The sequence below is a fragment of the Mustela erminea genome, chromosome 1, assembly GCF_009829155.1.
Source record: "Mustela erminea isolate mMusErm1 chromosome 1, mMusErm1.Pri, whole genome shotgun sequence".
Lineage (NCBI taxonomy): Eukaryota > Metazoa > Chordata > Mammalia > Carnivora > Mustelidae > Mustela > Mustela erminea.
Window position 1 is genome coordinate 167,319,548 of NC_045614.1, and position 25,640 is coordinate 167,345,187.

Below are 25,640 nucleotides of genomic sequence, written 5' to 3' on the forward strand. Positions count from 1 at the left end.
TTGTCAGGCGCCTGGGCGGCTCAGTGGGTTAGGCCGCTGCCTTCGGCTCAGGTCATGATCTCGGGGTCCTGGGATCGAGTCCTGCTGTGCAGAGAGCCTGCTTCCCTCTCTCTCTCTCTCTGCCTGCCTCTCTGTCTACTGTGATCTCTCTCTGTCAAATAAATAAATAAAATCTTTAAAAAAAAAAATTTTTTTAAAAGTCTGTTTTGTCTGATAAGTTACTATCTTAGCTTTTTTTTTTTTCATCTCTATTCTTATGGAATTTTTTTTTCCATCCTTTTACTTTGGGGCCATATGTGTCTTTAGATCTGAAGCAGGTCTCATGTAGCTCCATATAGATAAGTCTTGTTTTTTATCCATTTAGATGTCCCATTTCTTTTGATTGGGGTATTTAAATCATTTACTTTAATTATTGATAGGTATGTGCATTTTGCCATTTTGTTAATTGGTTTTATGTTCTTCTTTCCTTTCTCTCATTACTTGTGATTGATGACTTTCTACAGTATTATGCTTAGCTTTCTTTCCCTTTATTTTTTGTGTATCTATTACAGGTTTGGGGTTTATAGTAACATCCTAAGTATATACCAGTCTATAGTAAGTTGATGGTCATTTAAGTCTGAACCTATGCGATAAAAGCATTCTTACTCTCCCCTCCAAATTTTATGTATATGTTTTATTCATAATTTTATTCTAATTCTGACCTTTTATTAAAGGAGTTCCTTTGATATTTCTTGTAATGCTGGTGTAGTGCTGACGAATTTCTTTAACTTTTGTTTGTCTGGGAAATTCTCTTTAATTCTGAATGACAGCCTTTCTGGGTAGAGTATTCTTGGTTGTAGGTTTTTTTCCTTTCAGTACCTTGGATATATCATGCCACTCCTATCTGGCCTGCAAAGTTTCTGCTGAGAGATAAGCCTTGTGGGGTTTCCCTGGTATATAACTTTTTGCTTCTGTCTTGATGCTTTTAAAATTCTCTTTATCTTTAACCTTTGACATTTTAACTTTTACATGTCATAGTGTGGACCTCCATGGGTTCAACTTGTTCAGAACTCCCTGTGCTTCCTGAATCTGAAGGTTAGGGACGTTTTCAGCTATTTCCTAAAATATGTTTTTCTGTCTCTCTTCTCCCTGTGGAACCCCTATAATGTAAATATTTGTTTGCTTGATGTTGTTCAAGAGATCCTTTAACCTATCCTCATTTTAAAAATTGTTTTTCCTTTTTGCTCTTCAGCTTAGGTGCTTTCCATTACCCTGTCTTCCAGACCCATTTTTCTACATCGCTAAACTACTATGAATCTCCTCCAGTGTATTTTTCATTTCAATTATTGTATTATTCAGCTCTGGTTGGTTCTTTTTTATATTTTTCATCTCTTTGTTGAAGTTCTAAGTTCTTCCACTCTTCTCTGCAGCCCAATGATCATTTTTATGATGACCTTAAAACTCTAAAGCAATATGGCTGATAATCGACATTTCATTTAGTTCTTTTTCTCAGGTTTTGTCTTCTTCCGTCACTTGGAGCATGTTCCTCTGTCTTGTCATTTTGGTTGATTTTTGTGCCTATGAATTAGGTAGAACCACAACTTCTCCTAAACTTGAATGAACACTCTTATGAATAGTCCTCCCTTGTATAGACTGTGTACCTGTGTACCTGTGGATTTGGCTAGCTGCAGGCTGAAGTGTGCATGGGCTGGGGTGATCCTAGGGCTCTCCAAGCAGAGAATGCCCTGGCAGGACAGCTGAAGTGGTGCAAGCCAGCCTGTCACAGGGTGCTCAGTGCAGATGTGCCCTGAAGGGCTGGCTGGAGCTGAAGCCAACACAGGCTGCAGAGGCCAGGATACCCCACTCAGCAGGTGCCCTAGCAGGGCATCTGGAACCAGGATGGGCATGGGCTGGGGATTCCTAAGGTGCTCCATATTGGAGGGTGCCCTAGCAAACCATCTGAAGCTGAAGTGGTACGGGAAGGGTTCCTGGGTTCTCTGCACCTGTGTCCCCTCAGTGCAACAGTTGGAGCCACAGCAAGTGCCAACCAGGGTGTGCATTCTGGGGCTGCCTTAGTGGGACAGTGAGGGCAGGTGTGGGCTAGGGCCCCTGGGCTCAATGAGGTGATAGTCCAGTCAAGTTGCCTGGACCCCACTCCCATCCCATCTGCTCAGTCAAGTTGCAGGGGGGAATGGAAATTGTTTAGTCACCAGCCTCTCCAACCTGGAGAGAGTTTTAGCAGCTCTCCCATTGTTTGTCAGGGGTCTAGGTCTAGTCCCTTTATATTCTAGTTGCTTTCTTAAAAGAGGCTTAAGCCACAGCTTTGTCTCTGTGCCCTAGGGCAGATAGATCTGCTCATGGTCCCTCAAAACCATCCCTCCACACAGCTGCTGGCAGCATCGGGGTGGGGGTTCCCTTCATGACCGTGTCTCCATCTTTCTTGCTCTTCTGTCTGTGATCTCTTTTGTTGGACAGAAACTGGTCAGTCAGCCCCCAGTTCTTCAGGAGGAATTGCTTTATAAATAGGTTCAGAATTGGTGTGTGCTTGGAGGAGGTGAGTTCAAGGTCTTCCTACATTGTCATTTTGGACCAGAACTGAACACACCTCTTTTTCAAGCAATATTTTTGCCTCATGATTGTAAACATCAGAGGTTTTTCCAATCTAGATTCTTGTCCTCTTTCAAAAAGATTTGTTGATAATGACAGCCATCCATTCTGTAATGTCTGAGTCAAAGTAATTCATGAGTTGCTTTGGGAATTATGAACATGGTAGTTCCTATGTAGTTGATGACATGTATGCTCCTCTGTGGTTTGACATGTTCTAACATTTAAAGAGATCTCAGAAAAGTATAGAAAATTCTATTAACCTGTTCAAATTTTGGTCCATGCTGTCTTGCCTACTTACTTTTACTCCTTCCAGGATGTCAGATATATCCCTGGGTAACCATTGAAACACTGTAGAATTCCAGATGGATGAAAAAATGTGGAACTCAAGAAGGAGTGACATTATCTGACAGCCTCTACATAGGAGAAGGAAGCAAATCCCTTTAAGGAAGTAACATTAAACTATAACTTCGAGGAAAGTACCATGACTGATTTAAAATAATCTATTCACTGCCACCAACTCTAGATTAAAAGAAACATACATTCAAGTTTCTTGAAGAGTTGTGGCCAAAAGGCTGTATTTACACAGCTTCTTTACAGTTTTGCTCCATAATATGTAGTTGTCGTAGAGCCCAGAGGAACATCATTCACATATGATTTCAAATGGTAGGAATTCTGATTAGCATTACACTAGAAATTTCAAGGAAGAACTTTCGAGTCACAACCTTGTTGAAATATCCCCAAATAGGCATTTGCCAGAAGCCTGAACTGGCTTTTACTTGAGTGATAAAAATCGTCTTGATTATTACTCTAAGGGCCTCAGCTAGCTGTAACATCAAATATTTCAACCTACTCCCTGAACTCTCTTTACAAACACAGTGGAACCACAGAAAATAAGATACTTTTTTCCATCCAGATACTTGCTGACATGCTGCTTACAGGACTAACAGGCTGCCCACTGGTCTGTTTCACACCAGCAGAGGGGCTGGGCTTGTCCTTCGGATTAAGTCTATTAAAAACTAGAGACGGGGTGCCATGTGCTTTTAGGATTCTAAAAGTCCTTATTTTGCAGGACGTGTTCTTATTAAGGTCTTTTTAAGATGACCTTTAAGGATTCTGGTATAAGTGCTGTATTTTACAAATTCAATTTCTCTTGTCTTTTATGATGTTCTAAATGAATGATAGTGATTTGTATAGGTTTTCTGTGAAAAAGAATATTTTAAAAAATTCAAAAATATTTTTTCATTGTCTTAAAAATATGTCCTTATCTTACCTAAGAAGAATGTATGCATGTATGTCTAGATATACCAGCAATCTTCCAAATACTTTATTCCTCCCCCAAAAATATTATACTCTTAGATTAACAGTTGATATTTAATGATATGAATGTCACAGCAGTTAATCAGAAATAAGTGGATTTTTTTTAAAAAAGTGGATTTTACTAGACTCTGTTAAATTCACATATATTGGGGGCAAACTTTTTTTTGCTAATAATCTCATTTCTTCACATGGTGATATTAGTCACATGGGGTTTGTGTCTACACCAGCTACATGTGAGTTTCTATAAATTTTCTGGTTTACTTTTCTCTTGTTTTAAGATGTCATGTGCTATGGTGTGAATACCATTCTTTAAAAATCCAGAGAATTAAAAAAAAAAAAAATCCAGAGAATCCAACTTGTAATAGAATAACAGTCATAATGAAGTGCTTGTGCTCATGTGGATGAAGTGCTGCGTTACCTCATGGGAACCTTTTTCATGTTTTGGGTATTTAGAAGGCAGTTCAAGGTAACACTAAAAAAACACCTAGAATTTTAGCACATGACTTATATTAAATGTGTCCGTAACTGGTAAAATATCTCTATTACCAAATACACTGGCAAAATAAAGGAGGTCCTATCACAAAAGGAATTAATTCCAAAACAGTGTTTTTTACTAGCTTAAAGGAAAAGTAATGGAATATTGAATGAATTTTATATTAAGACCAAATATTCTATAGAGATCTCTGTAGAGATTGTCTATCGATCCATAGATAGATTCTAAAGATCTCAGTTGAAAACATGGCTTCACTTCCCTCAAGGGTTGGAATTGTGTATGGTCATTAGTGATAAGATGTTTGAAGATAAATTGTGTTTATAACATTTTGTTTTGTGTCTCCACAAAGGAAAATGCAGTGTTAGAGATTTTAACCACAGTTCAACTACCTGAGATGTCTTAAACACAGCTGTAGTTTTCAAACCACACTATCTGGAGTCTTTTTTCTTACAAATTTAATAATAATGTAGTTCCATTATTACCATTTTCTGGATCTATTACAAAATTGTGTAACTTTAGCCTTAACTATCATAATTATCTACCACTATGTATGCAAAGATCTTTTGATTTGTAAGTTAGTAAAAGCTGTATTAAAACATGTCCTTATAGAATCAGTGTATCTGTACCAATAGCAATTGAAGTTTGGCATAAATGTGTTGTAGAATTGATCCAACTTCCAGTAGAATAACAGTCATAATGATGTATTTAAATTTTCTTTTAATGCCTTGATCAGTTAAATTTATATTTTAATTCTGATATTGTTATAGTTGAAAAAATCAATAATCTGAGTTTTGATGTCTATCCTCAAATATTATCTACGAAGTAGTAAGTAACTCAAGAAAGACTTGATGTCTGTCTCAAATATCCATGAACTAGTAACTCTAAATAACTTAGAGATGATGTCTCATATTGTACATATATTTGTTAGGCAGTTACTATGGACCAAATGTTAAGCTAAGAATTTTCAATATAGACATATAGATTAGATAGAGATAATTTAATATATATAACTATGTAATTATGTATGTGTATATATATTATTTATTGGATATATTGAGTAGTTTATATAAATAGACATAATTTTATCCCTCCCAATGAATCTGAAATAATATTAATGGCATTTTATAGAAAAAGAAAGTAAATTACCCAGGGTCTCACAGCTAGTAAGTATCCATGTAATAGGATATGTATGAACTCTGTGTTTTATCAGTAAGCTATGTGTGCATTTTTGTTGTTGTTGTTGATAGCAAAGCTTGTTTTATCCTGCCAGTAGCTAAGCCAAAATTAAGTCTAAAAAAATCACACATGCATATAACAATGATTGTTAAACTGAGTTTGGGGATGCCTAATGATAAAGTCTGATAGAAGCAAAGAAATAGTAATGATGACAGAGGAATGGAAGAGAGTATTAGAAGTGATAGTGGACGTTTCAAAATCTGGATTCTAGTCATTTTTCTCAGGATCTTAGGTAGCCATCCCCTATATGCTTTCTATTCTTTTTATATCAGCAGAATCATGCATGCTATTTTTCCATATTAGATCTTTGAGCAGCTTAGACCTGTAAAGCTAGCAGAGGGGATCTGAAACTATTTTTTTTTCTAATTATGAAAGTAGTACATGCACATTAGAGAATGAAATGCAAAAACAAAGAAAAGTCACTTCTAACCTGTCATCACTCAGGAACATTGTTGACATGTTGGCGTACTTCCTTGTAATGTTTGTCTGTGTACATGTTCACAACGGTGATCATACTAAGTAAGTCAATTCTGATCATACTCAGTAAGTCAATCCTATCTCAGTTCCATTTAACATAGTGTTCTAAGTATCTCACCACATCATTAAATTTTGAAATAAGTGTCATTTTAAATTATTGTATGATAGTCCATCATTTTTATGAGCTGTCACAGACTAATATTTTAGAAGTGTACTAGAAACTCTAACTTTATTTGCAAGAACATTAATGAATCAAATGCCTCTGCTTTGGTCTAGAAATACGGAAACTTGGTGTTATAGCTATTGTTAAGGCTTAATATAAAAAAAATAGGAAATGGATTTGTCAATGTGATGACATTTGCTTATTAGACACAGCTTTCAAAATATGGACTTAAAAGACCACCAAAGTTTAGACAATAAAGGGAGTAATAAGGACCTTTTGGAGTGAAATAGTTGGTAGCCCCTGAAGTAGAAGTGCCATCAACCCTGAGGAATGTGACCGACAGCAGTGTAGCTGGACTTTTCCTTTGCTTTTTTAATCATAATCTGCCTAAGGATCCTTTTAGACCTTTCTTTTTTTCCTAATCACTCCTGCGTTCCTGCAACAATGACAGTTTAATACCACAGATATATTATTTCGGTGCATTCTTTTAGCATCTAAGACCTTTTCTTGTCCCTCAAGGACCAATTTTCACCCTCCTGGGGACACTGCCCTCATTTAGAATGCATGACCTAGAGTAATCATTTAAGGTATTATTCTAACGATGTGTTCATCAGGACAATTCCCATGCCATCCAGGACTTTTCTCAATGTCACTTTGCTCTTTTATATGCTCAGAAAATGAAAATTGAACCGGGATTTAACCCTAAACCACCGCTTCTCAAATTTTTCAGCCCAGGGAGTTAACTGTGAATCAATATTCTGATTGTCCATTTTTGGTTAAAGCCCAGTGTCATTCCAGGTCTGTTTTCTCTTAAAAACTTGTGCAAATTTTATATTTTCCTCCTTGGTAATTCTGTAATCCTTGAGTAAAATTGGTGCTTCAAGAAGGTGTACTATTTATATCATATGGCTCTGTGTATTCTTGCACTTATTTTTATATCATTGCCATTGCTCAAAAATACAATGAGCATGGGCAGCAGCACTGGCATAAACACAGGCATCCTTAAGAAGATATTGAAAGGACATTTTATTCGGGTACAAAAATTCCCACAGAGTTGGTAAGATTCATAGTAATTCCAATGTACTCCAAAAGTATAATAACTTTGGGGGAACTATAAGATAGTTTCGTCTTCTGTTTCATTGCTCCTTTCTATTACTTACCCATTCTAAAGGGCAAAAGGACCTGGTGTTTCTTTTAGACATTGTGGGGGGGTGGGGAGGAACAAGCTGGAAGGTGCTTTGGGAAGTGATATGTAGAAAGAAGGATTAGTTTTAAGCAGTTTGCTCTAATGATGAGCATGAAAATGATCTGTTCTCCAACCCCCCCTCCTTTTTTTAATTAAAAATAGGATCCTTCAAAAGAGAGGAAGAGAATCTTATGCAAGCTCCACACCCAGCATAGAGCCAGATGTGGGGCTCGATCTCACAACCCTGAGATCATGACCTGAGCTGAAATCAAGAGTTGAATGTTGAACCAAATGAGCTACCAAGGCACCCCATCCTCCCTTTTTAAAAATAGTTTCTACTCTTAGTTCAGGTTCTAACAGATATTTCTTTTTAAGATGTTGCTTAAAAGCTTTCTATGGAATTAGCACTCACAAGAAATTCCATGTTTTTTCCTCTTCCACACTTCTGACATTACTGTTTGTCGTAATTGCTATTCATGGCATTTAAGTATAGCAGTTATCATAGGTGTGAATTCATTGCCCTTTATTTTTAATGTTCAATATATGTGAAGAGACCATTAATTAATTTGCATAGTACCTCAATGAGAAGGGCTGAATAAAATCTCTAAAAATGAGATAGGAAAGTAGATTTAAGAGAGTGAAAATTGTGCAAATAAATGGTTTGACTCAAGGTCACTCAAAATCTTAGTTGCCAAAGTGAAATGCACCTAACCAATCCCATCTCTCTGTGATGTTCCTTGTCTACATCCAGAAAAGTCTCAGTTGCAGCTGTCAACTACCTGGTGTTGGACTACTCTATCCAATTAAAACAACTGAACAAAAAATTAAGATATGGCAAACTGAATAAATATTCATCAGTAAGTAGAAATTTATAGCAAGTGGCCAGAGTTATAGCAGATTCCATTTTATTCCTATCTGTAGGCTCAAATATGTGATACAGTCAAACTCCCAAGCACTTATTTGTAAGATTCTGAAGAGAGGTCAGTACTCTTCTGAGGAAATAAATTTTTGGTTTGGTTTGGTTTGGTTTGGTTTTTGGTTTTTTTGTTTTGTTTTGTTTTTTTGCATTTCTTGGGGGTTTTTTTATTAAATTGATTTATTTTCAAAAAAACAGTATTCATTATTTTTTCACCACACCCAGTGCTCCATGCAATCCGTGCCCTCTAGAATACCCACCACCTGGTACCCCAACCTCCCACCCCCCGCCACTTCAAACCCCTCAGATTGTTTTTCAGAGTCCATAGTCTCTCATGATTCATCTCCCCTTCCAATTTCCCCCAACTCCCTTCTCCTCTCTAACTCCCCTTGTCCTCCATGCTATTTGTTATGCTCCACAAATAAGTGAAACCATATGATAATTGACTCTCTCTGCTTGACTTATTTCACTCAGCATAATCTCTTCCAGTCTCGTCCATGTTGCTACAAAAGTTGGGTATTCATCCTTTCTGATGGAGGCATAATACTCCATAGTGTATATGGACCACATCTTCCTTATCCATTCATCCGTTGAAGGGCATCTTGGTTTGGCGACTGTGGCCATTGCTGCTATAAACATTGGGGTACAGATGGCCCTTCTTTTCACATCTGTATCTTTGGGGTAAATACCCAGGAGTGCAATTGCTGGGTCATAAATTTTGAGCTAGGGCAGTGAAGACTAGGATTAAATGAACTGGGATATGTGACTTGGAGTTCAAGAGAAAATACCTATTAGGAAAATAAATCTTTGCTTTAGGTAGGAAGTTGTTTTGTTTTGTTTTTTTTAAAAGAAAAGTCTTCAAAATCTATCATGATGCTTCTTGAAGGTTTTTTGAATCACTTTCCATAGTTAATATTTCAAATATAATCTATATGCAAAAAATAATAATAATAATAATAACAGTTCCAGGATCAGAGATACCTTCACTACTCTAGAGTTGATTTAATCATCAGGTCTGTGTATGTGTTTTTCCTTGTTATATTAGGTTTCCTAAATTATGTTTACTAATTTTTTTCAAGAAAAGAATGATCATCTGCAACTTCCATTGCCAGTATTAATTATAGCAGCCTTAAATAACAGATGGGTTTCTTGGGGTTTTTCCTGGTGAAAGGTGCCTTGTTTTAGTGTCATCTACCAGGATCCAAAAATACATATGTTTAGGGTAACAGAAGATAGTAGAGTATGTAGATCCTGAACTCACCTCCTCCCAAAGACATACTAGGCCTGCAACTATGTATAGAGCAACTCTGAGAATGACCTGAAGTTTAGCAAAACAACTCTTCCACATTAAGAAGGGTAGAAGGGGCAGAGATGCAATTTGTCTGGGAACCAAACCCCTGACATATCAACCCAAAAGCAGGAGGGATATCATAGGTACAGAGGTCTTCCCTGAGGAGTAAGCAGTTCAAGCCCCACACTGGGTACCCCCGACACCTTAGGGATCTGTGTCCAGAATACTTGTGAGCATAAGGAATAACATGGAAGACTTTGGGGGAAGGAGAAGAGAAGTGAGTTGGGGGAAATCGGAGGGGGAGACAAACCATGAGAGACTGTGGACTCTGAGAAACAGAGTTGGGGGGGGGGCAGTGAACCTGATAGTGGTATTATGGAGGGCATGTATTGTATGGAGCACTGGGTGCTGGTGTGGTACATAAACAATGAATCTTGGAACACTGAAAAAAAATTAATTTAATTATTTAAAAAAATGAAACCCCAAAATTCTTTGAAAAATCAGTGGAGCTTCACTCCAGAAGAGCCAGAGGGCCATGAGGAAATCAAGACTTCACTCTTCTCTTAAAGGGCTTGTACATAAACTTACTCCAAGAGCCAGAACACAGGCAGCAGTTTGAAAAGCACGAGGGCCATTAGTGAAGATTTATTGATTATTTTAGGGTATGTGCAGGAGGGGTAGACATCTGTAGAAACTTTTCTCCTGGAATGGAAACGTTGGCAGACACCATTTTCCTTGCCCTCCTTCAGCCTAGCTAGCCCAGTGCTGGTAGCCACCAGTTTGGATCCTCTCTATCTACTTTCCTAGCACTTCTCACCCCACTCTGGCATTCCCTGTGGACCCAGCCTCCCCTGTTCCACAGATGTCCCCCTGAAGTGGTTCCTACACTGCCTAGAGGGCATCCCCCCCACACACACAGCTCACATGAAATACCTGTGAAGCACCTGGTTCTGATGACCAGGGGAGATTGTACTTCTGGGCAGTCGTCTATAAGAGGCTACTACCTTCAACCCAGGAGATGTAACTGACCTACCTAATACACAGAAATAAACACAAAGACAAAATTAGGAGACCGAGGAAGAACAAGGTAAAACCTCAGGGTTGGAGGGGAGAGGTGAGGGAAACTAAATGAAACAGATATGCAATCTACCTGATGAAGAGTTCAGATAAATGGTCTTAAAGATACTCAGTGGAAATGTCAACAAAGAAGATATAAAACAGAACCAGTCGGAGCTGAGGAATACAGTAACTGAGTTGAAAAATACACTAGAGGAAGTCAACGGTAGCTTAGAGGATGAAGAAGAATGGATCAGCGATCTCAAAGACCAAGTAGTGGAAATCATCCAAGCTGAATAGCAAAAAAGAAAAATGAGGACAGCTTAAGGGACTTCTTGGACAACATCAAGCATACTCACATTTTTATTATAAGGGTCTCAGAAGGAGAAGAGAAAGGGACAGTAAACTTATCTGAAGACATAAAAGCAGCAACTTCTCTAACCTGGTAAAGAAAACCTATTCAGGCCCAGGAAGCACAGAGAGCCCCAAACAAGATGAACCTAAAGAGGTTCACCCACAGACATAATTAAAATGCCAAAAATTAAAGATAAGGAGAGAAACTTCAAAGCAACAAAAGAAGAGCAACTAGCTATGTACAAGGAAACACCTGTAAAACTTTCAGCTGATTTTTCAGCAGAAACTTTGCAGGCCATAAGGGAATGCATGATATATTCAAAGTGCTGAAAGGTTAGAAAACAAACGATCCCTACTACCAAGAATACCATACCTGGCAGCATTATCATTCGGAATTGAAGGAGAGATAGTGTTTCCCAAACAAACAAAAGTTAAAGGAGTTCACCACTAGACCAGCCTTACAGGAAATGTTAAAGGGACTTCTTGGGGGGGGGGGGGGGGGGGAGGGATTTATATAGTAAAACTAGATTACTTATAAAACTACTCCAAAGATCAGAAGACAAAAGTCGTAAAATCAACTGTATCTACAATAATTAGTTAAGGTATACACATAATGAAAATATGTGCAACATGACATCAAATACATAAAAGGTGGGGTACAGAATAAAAATGTGCTTTCAAATGGGTTCAAACTTAAGGGACAAACAAAATAACCTGCTATATAAATAGGTAGTTTTATTTGAAACTCGTGCTAATCACAAACCAAAACCTATAATACATACTCAAAAAATAAAGAGAAGGAAATCCAAGCCTAACATTAAAAAATGTCATCAAATCACAATGTAAGAGAGCAAAAGAAAGGAACAAAGAACTATGAAAACAACCAGAAGGTAATTAACAAAATAGCAATAAGTACATACTTAATAATTTCTTTAAATATAAGCTAAGTGCTCCAACCAAAAGACATAGGCTGAATGAAGGCATAAAAAGAATCCATCTTTATGCCGCCTACAAGAGGTTTCACACTTTAAAGACACAGGCAAACTGGAAGTAAAGGCATGGAGAAAGAGATACTCCATGAAAATGAAGAAAAAAAAAAAAAACAGACATCAGACACAAAAGACATATAAGAGGGCATTACAGAAGGATAAAGGGATCAGTTTAATAAAAGGTTTAACAACTGTAAATATTTAAGCACCTAATATAGAAACATTTAAATAAATAACTATTGACAGAGATAAAGTGAGAAATTGACACTAATGAAATCATAGCAGGAAATTTTAATACCCCACTTACATCAATGGATGGATTATTCATCCAGAAAATCAATAAGGAAACAGTATCTTTGAACAACATACTGTACCAAATTGAGTAGGATTTATATATAACATTCCATCCCCAAATAGCAAGGTACATGTTTTTTAAGTGCATGTGGAACTTTCTCCAGGATGGATCACATGTTGGGCCATAAAACAACTTTAAATAAATTTAAGAAGATTGAAATTATGTCAGGCATCTTTTCTGACCACAGCGATATGAGCTTAGAAATAAATTACAGGAACTGGCAGAAACAAACGCATGGAGTCTAAACAACATTCCGCTAAACAACCAGTGGGTCAATGAAAAAATCAAAGAGGAATAAAAAAATACCTTGTGACAAGTGAAACACAATTTTTCAAAATCTTTGGGAAGCAGCAAAAACAGTTTTAAGAGGGAAGATTATAGTCATACAGACCTACCCAAACAAACAACAGAAATCTAAAACTCTTTAACATTACACCTAAGCCACTAGAAAGTAGAATAAAGCCCAAAGTTAGAAGAAGGAAAGAAATAACAAAGGTCAGAGTAGAAATAAATGAAATAGAGACTAAAAAACATAAAACAAACAAAACAAAACAAAAACATAAAAAAGATGAACAAAACTAAGAGCTAGTTCTTAGAGAAACAAAAATGATAAAACTTATCCAGACTAATCAAGAGAGGATTCAAATGAAATCAGAAATGAATGAGGAAAAGTTACAACTGAGAAATACAAAGGATTATAAAAGGCTACTACAAAAAGTTGCTTGCCAACAATTTGCACAACCTAGAAGAAATGATAAATAGCTAAGTCCCTAGAAATACAACCCTCCAAGACTGAATCAGAAAGAAATAGATATGACAAATTAGTAATAATGAAATTCAACTAGTGACTTAAAAACTCTTGGGAAACACAAGTTCAGGATGAGAAGGATTCATGAGTGAATTCTACCAAACATTTAAAGAGGCATTAATACCTGTCCTTCTCAAAATATTCCCCAAAATTGAAAAGTAAAGAACATTTCCAAATTCATTCTACAATACTAGCATGATTGATAGCAAAATCAGACAAAAGATAATATTAAAAAAAAAAAATTACAGGCCAATATCCCAGAAGAACATGGATTCAAAAATCCTCAACAAAACATTAGCAAACAACATTCAAAAATATATTAAAAGGATCATTCACCCCAGTCAAGTGGAATTTACTCCAGGGATACAAGGATGATTCAGTATCTGCAAATCAGTGTGATCCACATTAACAAAATGAAGGATAAAATCATATGATCATCTCAATAGTGTAGAAAAAGTATTTGACAAAATTCAACATCTACTCATGATAAAGTCTCTCAACAAAGTGAGTAGAGAATATACCTTAACATAGTGAAGCTAGGGGCGCCTGGGTGTCTCATTCAGTGTCTGCCTTCAGCTCAGATATGATGCCAGGGTCCTGGGATCAAGTACCGCATCGGGTTCTCTGTTCAGCAGGAAGCCTGCTTCTCTACCCACAGCCCCTGCTTGTGTTCCCTCTCTAGCTGTGTCTCTCTCGGTCAAATAAATCTTTGGGGAAAAAAAAATAGTGAAACTATATATGACAGGTTCACAGTTAACATCACACTTAACAGTGAAAAGCTAAAAGCTTTCTCTCTAGGATTAGGAACAAGACAAGGATGCTCACCTCACAACTTTTATTCAACAGAGCACCAAAAATCCTAGTCACAGCAATCAGACAAGAAGCAAAAGGCATTCAAATTCATATGGAAGAAGTAAAACTACCACCATTTGCAGATGACTCTAAAGACTACCAAAAAACTATTAGGATAAATAAATTCAGTAAAGTTGCAGGATACAGAATGAATATATAGAAATCTGTTGTATTTCTATATACTACTAATGGACTATCGGAGAAATTAAGAAAACACTCCCATTTGCAGTCACATCAGAAAGAATAAAATGCTCCCAAAAAGTCCCCCTAAAACAAACAAAAAGAATAAAATGCCTATGAGTAAACTTGACTAAGGAGGCGAAAGACCTGTACTCTGAAAACTATAAGACATTGGTAAACAAAAACACTAATTTGAAAATCTTTATGCACCTCTTTGCTCATTGCAGCATTATTTACAGTAGCCAAGACATGGAAGCAATGTAAGTGTCCATCAACAGATGAATGGGTAAAGAGGTATACACACACACACACAGACATACACTGGAATTTTACTCAGCCAGAAAAAGGGACATCTTGTCATTTGCAACAACGTGGATGGACCTAGAGGGTATTATGCTAAGTGAAATAAGTCAGGCAAATACCATATGATTTCGTTTGTGTGTACAATCTAAAAAAACATGAAAAAAAAACCAGACTCATAAATACAGAGAACTGGTGGTTGTGTGGAGTTCAGGCAATGGGCAAAATAGCTGGAGGGGATTAAGAGGTACAGACTTGAGTTAGAACAGTACACCGTAGGGAATGGAGTCGGTGATGCTGTAATAACTTTGTATGGTGACAGACAGTAACTACACTGCCTGTGATATTTCATAATGTATATAAATGTCAAGTCACTGCTGTACACCTGAAACAAGTATTATATTGTGTGTCAGGTATATTCGATTAAAAATACATATGCTTATTACATTTAAAAATCTAAATCTCCACACTTCCTTGCCAATTATCCTATCAGATGTGTCTCGGGCTGCCATAGTACCCTTCCCACTCTAGCAGCATATTTAGCTGTTCTTTTCAATGACACTTGACATTCATGTGTCCTCACTATTTTGGACAAAAGCAAAATAACTGTATTAGAAAAACTCTTTGAGAAAACAGGGAATTTAGACTTACATTTAAGTGTAGGTACTTTTTCTCACCAAAAAGTAAGTCAGAACAGATAAGATTTCAATGTGTGACTTCTGTGGTGATTGATTAAAGGATAACTTGCTAGAATTTCTCACAGTTTTTTGGAAATGATCAAAAGCAAAGTAAAATTTATTGCCCAGTTCTGCATGACATAATGGAAATACTTAATAGAAAAGTAACCTGAAAACAGATTAAGAAATGCAATTTAGTAGACCATAGTAGGTTGAGATGTTTAGTTATAGGAGCAAGAAACAGCACATACAGATTTGAGTGAGAACCAGAAATTAATGTGTGTTCTTATATATGAGCGTAATTTAATAAGCTCCATTTATAGCTATATTTTTTTTCAAACTGGGAAGTATTCTATAAGAAAGGAAAAATTAAAAATAAGACTATCATCCAATTTGGTGTGGAAGAAAATATCTTCATACTGGAGGCTTTCATGTGCCTGTGTTATACCGCTATATTGCTGGAATTGTGAAGAGGGTGTTTTTAGCAACTTACCTTCTCGTGGAAGAAGACATGAGAAGAACACACTAGACAATCATTGTATTTAGATTTGATTATTATTGAAGGTATCAGCTTACAATTTCTCGTGAAGATATTGGGGAAGTTGGCAAAGCAGCAGAGACCAGGAGGGCAAGGACAGGGACAAGAGGCACAAAGCATTGGGCTGTAGCCTCACTTCCTCACCTACTTAACTTACGTCCTTAGAATTAGGGTTTGGCATTTTTCAGTGGTCTGAGGAAGGTATTAAAGAAGTGTCGAAGTCTAAATAGTCTTAAATGCATAAATGTGTTGCATGGCATAAATTTGGTAATTTTTATTTGAATCTTCTTTTTTTTAATTTAGGCTTTTGAAATACAGTACCAAATATAGATATTATGGACATTCATCATAAAAGTACCTTCTCAAGTTACCAGCCCATGCCTTGGTGATCTGTGAGGGATGGTGGTCTCTAGTTCTTCCTCTTAATAAGGTTGCTTTCCATTCATGGGTGCCAGTGTCACTTGATTCAACTTTAAGAAACTTGTCAGAGGGGGCGCCTGGGTGGCTCAGTGGGTTAAAGCCACTGCCTTTGGTTCGGGTCATGATCCCAGGGTCCTGGGGATCGAGCCCCGCATTGGGCTCTCTGCTCAGCAGGGAGCCTGCTTCCCCCTCTCTCTGCCTACCTCTCTGCCTACTTGTGATCTCTGTCAAATAAATAAATAAAATCTTAAAAAAAAAAAAAAAGAAAGAAAGAAAGAAAAGAAAAGAAAAGAAAGAAACTTGTCAGAGGACTAATCCAGAGCCCAAATCTCCATTGCTCATGTTTCTGCTGGTTTTGCCTTTTCTCTAGCAAAACTTCCTACACTGGAATCTGGGTAAAGTATTTGAGCAAAGCAGTGAGTTTACTCCTGTTCAGCCGGTTAACTAACAGTAGACTCAAAGCATCTACTGTTTTCCTCCCCACCTCAGACTCAGTTGACAGGATGATTAGCTTGACAGAACAGACCGGCAGAGACACTACAAAGCCTGCTGCTCGAGTAGTTGTGCTATGGCTGGGGTGGGATGGAGGACCTGCTGGGGATGTGCTTCCAGGAACATCGACAACCCTGTAACACTTTCCTCTGGCAGAAACTTCCCAAGAAAGAGCCTCCACCATCGTAGGAAAGAATAAGCTGGTGTCCCTATAATGAAAGCCTTTTTTTTTTTTTTTTTCAATTGTTTTCCTTTCCATACCTGTTAGTCCCTATGGCTTAAAGAATAATATGTGGAATTGGGAATAAATTTGTATTAATTTTTCAAACTTCCAACACATTCTTAGTCAGTTTCTTTAATGTTCAAAATGGGGACAATACAGCCTGCCCTGAAATAATAAATAAAAATGGGGGGAAAGTTTATTTCTGGGGATAATGAAAAATAGGGTTTTCATCTAAAATGAGATCAAGCTGATCTGGTGTCTGTATATTTATTCCATTATTGACATGATATCCCTTTCAAAATCTACCCAGATGGTTCACAGGCACCAGCCAGACCTCCTAAACCACGACCCCGCAGGACTGCACCGGAAATCCACCACAGAAAACCCCACGGTCCCGACGCATCATTGGAAAATGTTGACGCAAAAATTGCGAAACTCATGGGAGAGGGTTATGCCTTTGAAGAAGTGAAGAGAGCCTTAGAGATAGCCCAGAATAATGTCGAAGTGGCCCGGAGCATCCTCCGAGAATTTGCCTACCCGCCTCCAGTCTCCCCACGTCTAAATCTATAGCAGCCAGGACCTGTCCACACCAAAATGGCAAGCAGTCGATATCCCAGGATCGTGGAAAAGAGACAAGCGAGAGAAGGTGTCTCCTTGGCGTGGCATCTTGAGAAGAGGCTTGGAAAGGCTGCTTCTCAGAAGACAGCTGCTCGCTCAGGATGTCAACAGCTGTGCTTCCTTATTTCTGCTAGCCATACTTTTTAAATCAGGGTTGAACTGACAAAAATAATTTAAAGACGTTTACTTCCCTTGAACTTTGAATCTGTGAAGTGCTTTTCCTTGTTTACAAGTTGGCGAAGTTGCAGTTCGTTTTTGTTTTTAGTTTTGTTTTAGGGTTTTTGGTTTTGGTTTTTTTTTGTTTTGTTTTTTTGTTTTTTGATCCCTGTACTGTGTTCTTGACAGACCCTTGGTAGAGTGGTCAGGTCTGCTGTAACATTTCCCACCAACTCCCTTGCTGTCCACGCCAGCAGCTGAGTCACACGTTCATTCGGATCTCATCCCTCCCACCCCACCCCCCATGACCAGCTGGGTCCAGTTCCATTTCTCCCATTTACAAGATGAAAAAAAAAGTGTGTGGCCTTCACTACTGAGTCTTTTCTTTGGAAACCTTTGCTGTTGTGAGATGGGAAAGTTATGAATGTATAAAGCATTTTTTCATCCATGAACTCACTGATTTTTGATAAGGGGTTTTTCATATGATACAGAGGAACATCCCTTTTTAATGTAAGTTTTGTGATCTTTAACCCCCATCCCCTATTCTCATCTTTGTCATCCCAGGGGTGTCACTACTCTGTAAAAAACAAAATATTAGGAAGCAGCTACTGCAGATGTGGGAGAAATTCACTTGCACAAGACAATGCCGTGTTGAAGTTATATAATGAGGTCCCCTGACGGTTACGCCTGCATTACTTTGAGGCATGCTTAATAAGAGGGCCGTCTCCCTGAAATGTGTTAATAATTTTCAGATAAAATTATGATCATACCTTTCCCAAAGCGGAATAGAGTTCATTTCCTATATGAGTGATTACACGCTGGTACCTAACAAGTGTAGGAACCAGTACATATTGCAGTGGAAAAAGTTAAATCTTTGATGCACTGTTAAGTGCCAATGCTACTGCGGCAATGTCCACCCACCACCCCCCCGCCTTTTTGACAAAGTCTCTGCAGTCAAATCAGAGTTCACATTTAATTTGTAGATTCTCATGTTCCATCTAGTCAGGGAAAAGAAACTTAGATAGTTTTCCTTTTTTCTTTTTTTTCCCCCAAAATGGAAGTTCATCCTTCAGAAACCATGTTATTACTTTTAATAGATCTACAAATATTTATTGAGCATCTATGATGTGCTTAATGCACTGTGTTTTCAAAGCACAAACTGTCCCAAGCTGATTGCGATATAATGTTTTGTTATTCTTTATCTGTGCTTTTGATGGCAAAAGTCCCTCTCTGAAAAAGCCTAATGAGAAGTTAGTGGAGAAGTGGGACAAAACCCAGGTCTGTGTGAAATGCTTGAGCCCACAGAAGCTTTTCTAAATAGGGACTCGTGGCAGGGTTGTGCACCTTTCCGCCGCTCCTCTTTCAGCCTCACCCCGGGTGTGATGTACAGGGATGCACCTGACACTGAGCCTGTCTTCGGGATTCAGAAGGACAGGACCAAACGTCCAGCGGGACGCCATGGAAATCAGTCTTCAGCCTGGAGTGGTCACCAAGTTGACCAGGGAGGGGAACTACGGCCTTATTTTGCAGAGTGATGTGTCATATGTGCCCTTGACGGTTTGGCTGTCACGATAGGAGGTAGAGAGGAGTCACGGGCTTGGGTGTTTTCATTTCTCAAGTGACTTTATACTGGTCGGTGTCTTCAGAGAGCAATTTTCACTTTTCCTTAGATGTTGCACCTGTGAGCAGATATATGCGTGCATTTTTAAATGGCATCAGCTAATTCTTCATTGATTTAGGAACTCTGCATACATCATCGTGATTATCCTTTTTTTTTAATCAGTCTCTGATGTCATGTTGGAATAGCACTATATGTTTTGTGTTTTTTATGACTTGCTGATCATAGGTACAACTAAAAGCCAAAAAGTTGCCACTTCATTGTGAAAATATTGTTATAACTTTAGTAGATTAGAGTGATATAAAATACAAATGTGAGGAAAAACAGTACATCCTCAAATTTTCAAATACTATGTGAAAATTTCCAATGAGAATTAGAAAAATGATAGAAATTAGACCTTTTTTTAAAAAAAAAATCTGTTTTGCAAAGAAGACATTAGCCTCCACTAAAATCTCTGCATCTTGTACTCAATAGCAACCATTAGTTCTATCATTAAAAGATTGAATCAGAAACTTCTATGAAATAGAATGGATAGAGGGAAACTTTTTATCAAACACAGTTGTGAAAATCCCCTTGCTCCCTATTACCAATGATAACCTCAAAATTTTTTTGTGTGGAAATAATTAAAAATACTTTAAATTATAAAAATGACTACCCATTAATGGTTGGAAATGATCAAGGCTTGGTTTCACTTATCCAGAAAGTCAGACATCCCTCCCATTTCTCAAGACATGGTACTATTTTAAGCCAGTGCACAATATAATCCATATAATTAAAACAAAATCATGGCCAACACTAACCTGCTCTCCCTCATCCCCAGCATGTTCTGGGGATAGAAGTACTTATCCTCAATGACGGTCCAGTAAATTAGTCTCCATAAGTTCTTTTTCTCCCCTTGATGTCTACAATATCCTGGCCAAATTTTCTAGAATTGAATCAGAGCAGTCCTTCTGATTAACTTGAGCTTCCTTCCACAAAATGACCTTTAGCTCTTCCCTGTCCCCTCTTCCGTCGCCCACATTGCAAATAGTCCTACTAAAGCCCTAATTGCAACTTCAAATGGCCCGTTTGGTAACTCAATATCTCACACACAAGAACACTTGCAAAGATTTCTTCATAATGTGAACTTTTTTCTTTTTCAGTTCCAGAAGCATTTCCTACAGTTTGGACATTACTTTTCCTCTTGAAATTTCAACTTGAAGCTTTAATTTGCACTGAATTATCAAACCTAGTTAAAATTTTAATTTTTTTCTCTTAAGCTGACAGATTTGGAAGGAAATTACAGTGTGTTTTCAACAACACAGGTACTGTCTGTTGACCTGGAATTGTAGTGCTTCTAAGAAAAGTTTCCCAAAAAAGACAGCAATAGAGTGAAGGGTTTTCTTCCCAATTACTACTTTTTTTACATGCCTTTTTTAAACTTGTCTAATGTGGCAAAATAGTTATGTGTTCAATTAATTTATATCCATCTTTTTTCAATTCTGGTTATTATGTAAACTCAAGTACTTTATCTGTTCTTTTAAGGTATTTTATAAAATGAGTCTTAACAAAATGCAGAGTTGGTATTTCATTTTTCAAATGAACACAAACATTTCTTTCACAGCATTTCTATGTTTTCTTTTTGGTGCTAAGGAAAGGATAATGGATTCAAGAGCTGAGTGGACAGGGCGGTACCACATACCCAGCCCAGGTGGTTATTAAATACCAAAACCATATCATTTTAAGATATTTACATAAATAAGCTCCTTCCACGTCTTTGAACTGCAGAAGTTCTATTAAAGTTCCAAGTAAGAACCATATCTGGGAAAGACTGAATGTCTTCAAGATGACAATTAAGGATTCCTAATTGTAACATCTGTTCTCTAAATTCTTGGTTTTTCTAATCATTTATAAGGAAGAATATGTAAAATGGGCCAGTATAAAATGGGGAGGGAACAATGGAGACTAAAAAAAAAAATGTTAATGACTACTATCATATAAAGAACCATAAAATGTGAAAGTAATTGATACGTGCAATATCCCACACATAGTAGTAATAGTTATATCCTTGAAGTACATACAATTAAAATGGGGATTATACATGAGCAAATAATTCCAATACAATAAATGCCATATATAAATTGTCACTGGAATTATTTATTTACAGTACATGCTAAAGAACTTTTATTGGGCCCTTACTTTTTGCAAGGAACTTAGTAATAAAACATTTAACCCTCTCAACATCCATTAGGCCTCTTCTAGGACATAGAAGTAAAGGAGGGTATGATACATTCCTTCTGGAAATTTCGATGAATGAGAAGGCTGAATAGCATTTTGGCAGCCTAAAGGAGGATCATGATTTTTGTTTTTAAGAACTCCAGAGGTAAAACATTTCAACTAAGAGCAGCACACATCATAAGACAATTATTTTAGGCAAAGAGGAGAAGTAGTGGGGCGAGGAAGACAGAAAGGACTAGGGAGAGGATGTTGGTGCCGGTTGCTAAAGGACCACACAAGACATCTAAGATTTCTAGAAACCATAGGACTAGCAATCAGTTGCTGGAAGTCAGAGTTGACAGTAACCATGAAAATACCCAGAGAGATGAGGGCGTCCCTCCCAGGAACCGGCACATCAAATGGCAAGCGATAGGCTGAGGAAAATTTCGTTTCCATGCCTTTTCTTCATGTCCCTCTTTTGTCTGACTTGTGCATGAAACTTGAACAGCATTCTTAATTACCTACTTTTGCTTCTTTCTCATCCCTGCTGCCTCTACGCTCTTTTAGGTCTGAATTATGACTCCCTTAGAATTTGATCTCCTGGCTCCCGCGCAAGACAGAAAGAAGGTTCTGAACATCAAATCCGATGTTGCTCCTCAGTGTAAAACTCTTTACAGCTTTCCATGGTGGGGCTTCCCTGTCTGCAGTCCTCTGGATCCTTGCGTCCCTTCCTCGGCCCTCTTCACCTCTGCTGAGCTCCCAATTGCCCAGACATTCTTCATGTCTTTGTCCATGCTAGTTTGGAATATGCCTTTCCCTTTTTTCAGTCCAGACCAACTCTTAGTTTTCAAAATCCAGCTCAAGCGTTGCCTCTGGAGTAGGCACAGGCTGAGTTGAGCAGGTCATCTTTTTATGCCGCACAGGATAGTCCCATCATACCTAAGTGGTTCTGCAATCACTTCATTCCATGGGTCGTCCCAACTAGACTGAACTTCCTTAGTAGAGGTAGCGTATCTAATTTCTGTGTCCCAAGTTCCTATGACAGAAGCCAGTACATCATAGTGCAAAATAAAACGTTTGAAATCAGTAAAAATGTACCCTTAAATAGCCAATTCTAGAAATAGTCCTGAGTTCTGGTTTCAGCTCTGTCACTCTCTGCATGAACCAGTATCTCTGTTCTTTGCTCCTGCTTTCTTCACCCATGGACCAGAAGCTATATAAGCCTACTCACTAAAGTGACTACAGTATAGACTTCAGGTTTTGGTCACTGTTGGGATGGGGAAGCCATTAGTTAATAAGAAAAAAAATCAGATTCATGAAGTAAAAACTGGGAGATTTTAAAATTTATTTTGGTAAATCTCAATGTGTCTTTTAGTAACTTGAGAAGCTAAGAGAATACTTGATTCTTCATAAAGAGATCATGATAAATGTCTATTTAAGGGATCACTGCTCACAAATTCATATGGCAACATAACAGTGGTTAAGAGTACAGGCTGTGGAACCGGGATGCCTACAATCAATCTCTACCTCTGCCCCTTCTGAGTTATGTGACCTTAAGCAGATCTCCTAACCTCCCTGTCCATTAGTTGCCCCATATGTAAAAGGAGAATGGCAACCATACCTACAGTAAAGGATTCATAGGGAGACTCAATGAGTGAATCCGGACTCAGAATATGCCTGGCCCCGCTGAATGTTCAATAAATGGCAGCTCTCCTTACCGTATATCCTCCTACCTAGGAACTTAAGCCCCATTTCATCTCCTAGAATCCCTGGAGTAGACTGCAAAGAGAAGCATCACTTTGTCCCATCACTTCACAAAGCAAAGGGTAGACAACAGTGGAACAAGACCAGTGTGGCTAAACTGAGATTTGAAACCTTAAGGGTAGTGATCTATACATGCTGCTGAAAAGCTGCAGAGATGAGTTTTTAACAGAGAACCTTGACTGCCATCACACATTCTTTCCTGAGCTTGTGACTCAAAGCCCTGTACAGTGAGGGTAGAGATTAGAGATGGTGAGATGGCGGGACCGCCAACACCAGTCTGGGTTCCTTGAGATCCGTGTTCTTCCCTATTGACTACAACCTAAACCAAACTTCTTTATTTATAGACAAAAAAGTTTTTTGGGGTTTTGTTTTATTCTTTGTTTAAAATCTGCACAAAAAATAATTTTATCTTTAGGATATAGAGAAAAGTGGCAAAACTAGTGAGTTTCCTTAGTGCCATCATATCAAATGTAGCCAGATGTTGAAAGGACTTTTCCTTTTCTCCTAGAAAGAAGTTAATGCTCCAAAGCTGAAAACAACATATGAAATGCATCCATACTCTAAAAACTCACCGGACAACTCTGTAGGACCCCTTAAGAGGGTGGTGGTAGAATTTTCTTCTGCAGGCTCCAAAGTGTATAAACAGAAGGTGGCACATTCAGGGGTTGGCCTGGGAGAAGTTAGTAATGGATAAGAATGTTAAAAACTGAATCCATCTCTCCCAATCCAAGTGATTATATCTCCAAAAATCGATTGCAGAGATTAGAAAACTGTCATTTCCTATTAGATGTCTGGGCAGTGGGCTTCCCCATCTGCCATCTGTGAGAATTTGAGCAGAATAAGAACAAAATGATCTGCAGTGAGTCACTGACAAGCAGCCCCACCCCTGGTGTGCGGGGGGCGAGGTGGGGGCAAGGATGAAAGGATGCCCCATTCTCACGGAGCAAGCAGACCCTTTTCAAGACAGCTGAGCTTGAGCCATCTTGATGGGACCCCCGAAGGCCACCGACAAGCCACAGTAACCCAAGCAGGAAAAGACTGTGGTGTATGCCCCCAACCCAGGCATGAGGGAATTCAGCCAATGGATATCTTGTGAGTCAGACAATAACCTAGTGAGTGACTTCCTAAAGAATGTATGAGCACAATGAACAATTTACCAAACACAGACACACACACACACACAAACACAGGAAAGAAAAAAATTAAAGAAAAACTACAATTGCACTTGTGAAGAAAAAGAATGTGCTCCATTAAGTCTCCTTCTCCTGTCCCAACGCTGAAGCAGCAGAAACCTAGAGGAAACGTAGAAAAGAGTAGGTCTTGCTCCTTCTATTCTGGCCCCTGAGACTGAAGCCTGACACGGGACCAGCTGGACTGAATTAGAATCTTGATGACCAAATAAGAAAAAGAACTAACAGTCAAACATAGTGATATTAGGGGGAAAAAAATTATAACCATGTTGGCAGCCCATCAGGTTCAACGTGTTCAGTAAATTGGTTACTAAAAAGAAAATAAAAATCATTTTATTTAAAATGGACTTTAGTGGTTTCCTTAGCTTAAAAAAAAATTGTTCAAAATCTTATAACCACCACCACCACCACAGGGTGCTTCTCTGGGAAGAAGCTGCGGGCTGTGCAAATCCATTGGTTTCTCTGGAGAAACTTCCTGCCTGGCAACCTCAGTTCTGTCCAGCCCTGGAGCTACAAACTCAGGTTATCTCCCCGCCAGTCTCTGCAGTGGAGATTCTGCTCTGTCACCCAACAGGGCAGGGTCCAGCCTCATCCCCAAGTCTCCCTTCACTGCAGACACTCATTTTCTCCCAGTAGACTATTCAAACCTCATTTGTTAGCTGGTTTATGGAGTAAATATGTGGGGCATGAAATAAAACATCTGGCATCCACTTACCTAGAATATCACTGACTGTGATATACTCTCAAAAGGAACTCTACAATTCCCTGAAGAAATGTGCCTGTGTAAGATATAAAATACCTTTGCAGAAAGTTAACACAAGTACCTAGGCTCTAGGCTTTTCAGACTTGAATAAAAAACAGCAATGGCAAGACAGTTATTGTATAAATGCTTAATCAAGAACAATATGCAATGTTATTTATCGGGAATTTCTGACAGATAAGGGGGTGGCATAGAAAGTTGAAAGCAAGATTAATGTATCTCTTTCAGGCTTTGTAATCAGTGATGACATAATTAAACATTTATCGAGCACTTTGGATTTGGGACAGTGTTCTATTTTGCTTTCAAAGTTCTAGTCCTCAAAACTCTTTTGAAATAGGTGCATTCCACTTGGCATCTTCTCTTTGCACATTAGGAGAATTTATAAGGCCGGAGTCAAAAATAACTTTCCCTGGGTCACTCAACAATTCA

At 38.1% G+C, this 25,640-nt stretch overlaps 1 protein-coding gene and 1 long non-coding RNA gene across 11 annotated transcripts in view; both read left to right on the forward strand.

Moving 5' to 3' along the window:
- Window positions 1-18,025, forward strand: part of CBLB (Cbl proto-oncogene B) — a 221,116-nt gene extending 203,091 nt beyond the window's left edge. For all 10 annotated transcript variants that reach the window (XM_032350105.1, XM_032350058.1, XM_032350063.1 and 7 more), the window contains one exon: window positions 17,220-18,025. In XM_032350105.1, coding sequence (XP_032205996.1) covers window positions 17,220-17,479 — 260 coding nt within the window. In that variant the 3' untranslated portion in view covers window positions 17,480-18,025. The remainder of the gene's footprint in view (window positions 1-17,219) is intronic.
- A 4-nt stretch (window positions 18,026-18,029) lies between these two features.
- On the forward strand, window positions 18,030-20,853 carry LOC116594705. Its single transcript, XR_004287376.1, has 2 exons — window positions 18,030-18,193; window positions 20,444-20,853. It is a non-coding gene; the product is annotated as an uncharacterized LOC116594705 (long non-coding RNA).
- Window positions 20,854-25,640: the final 4,787 nt, after the last annotated feature.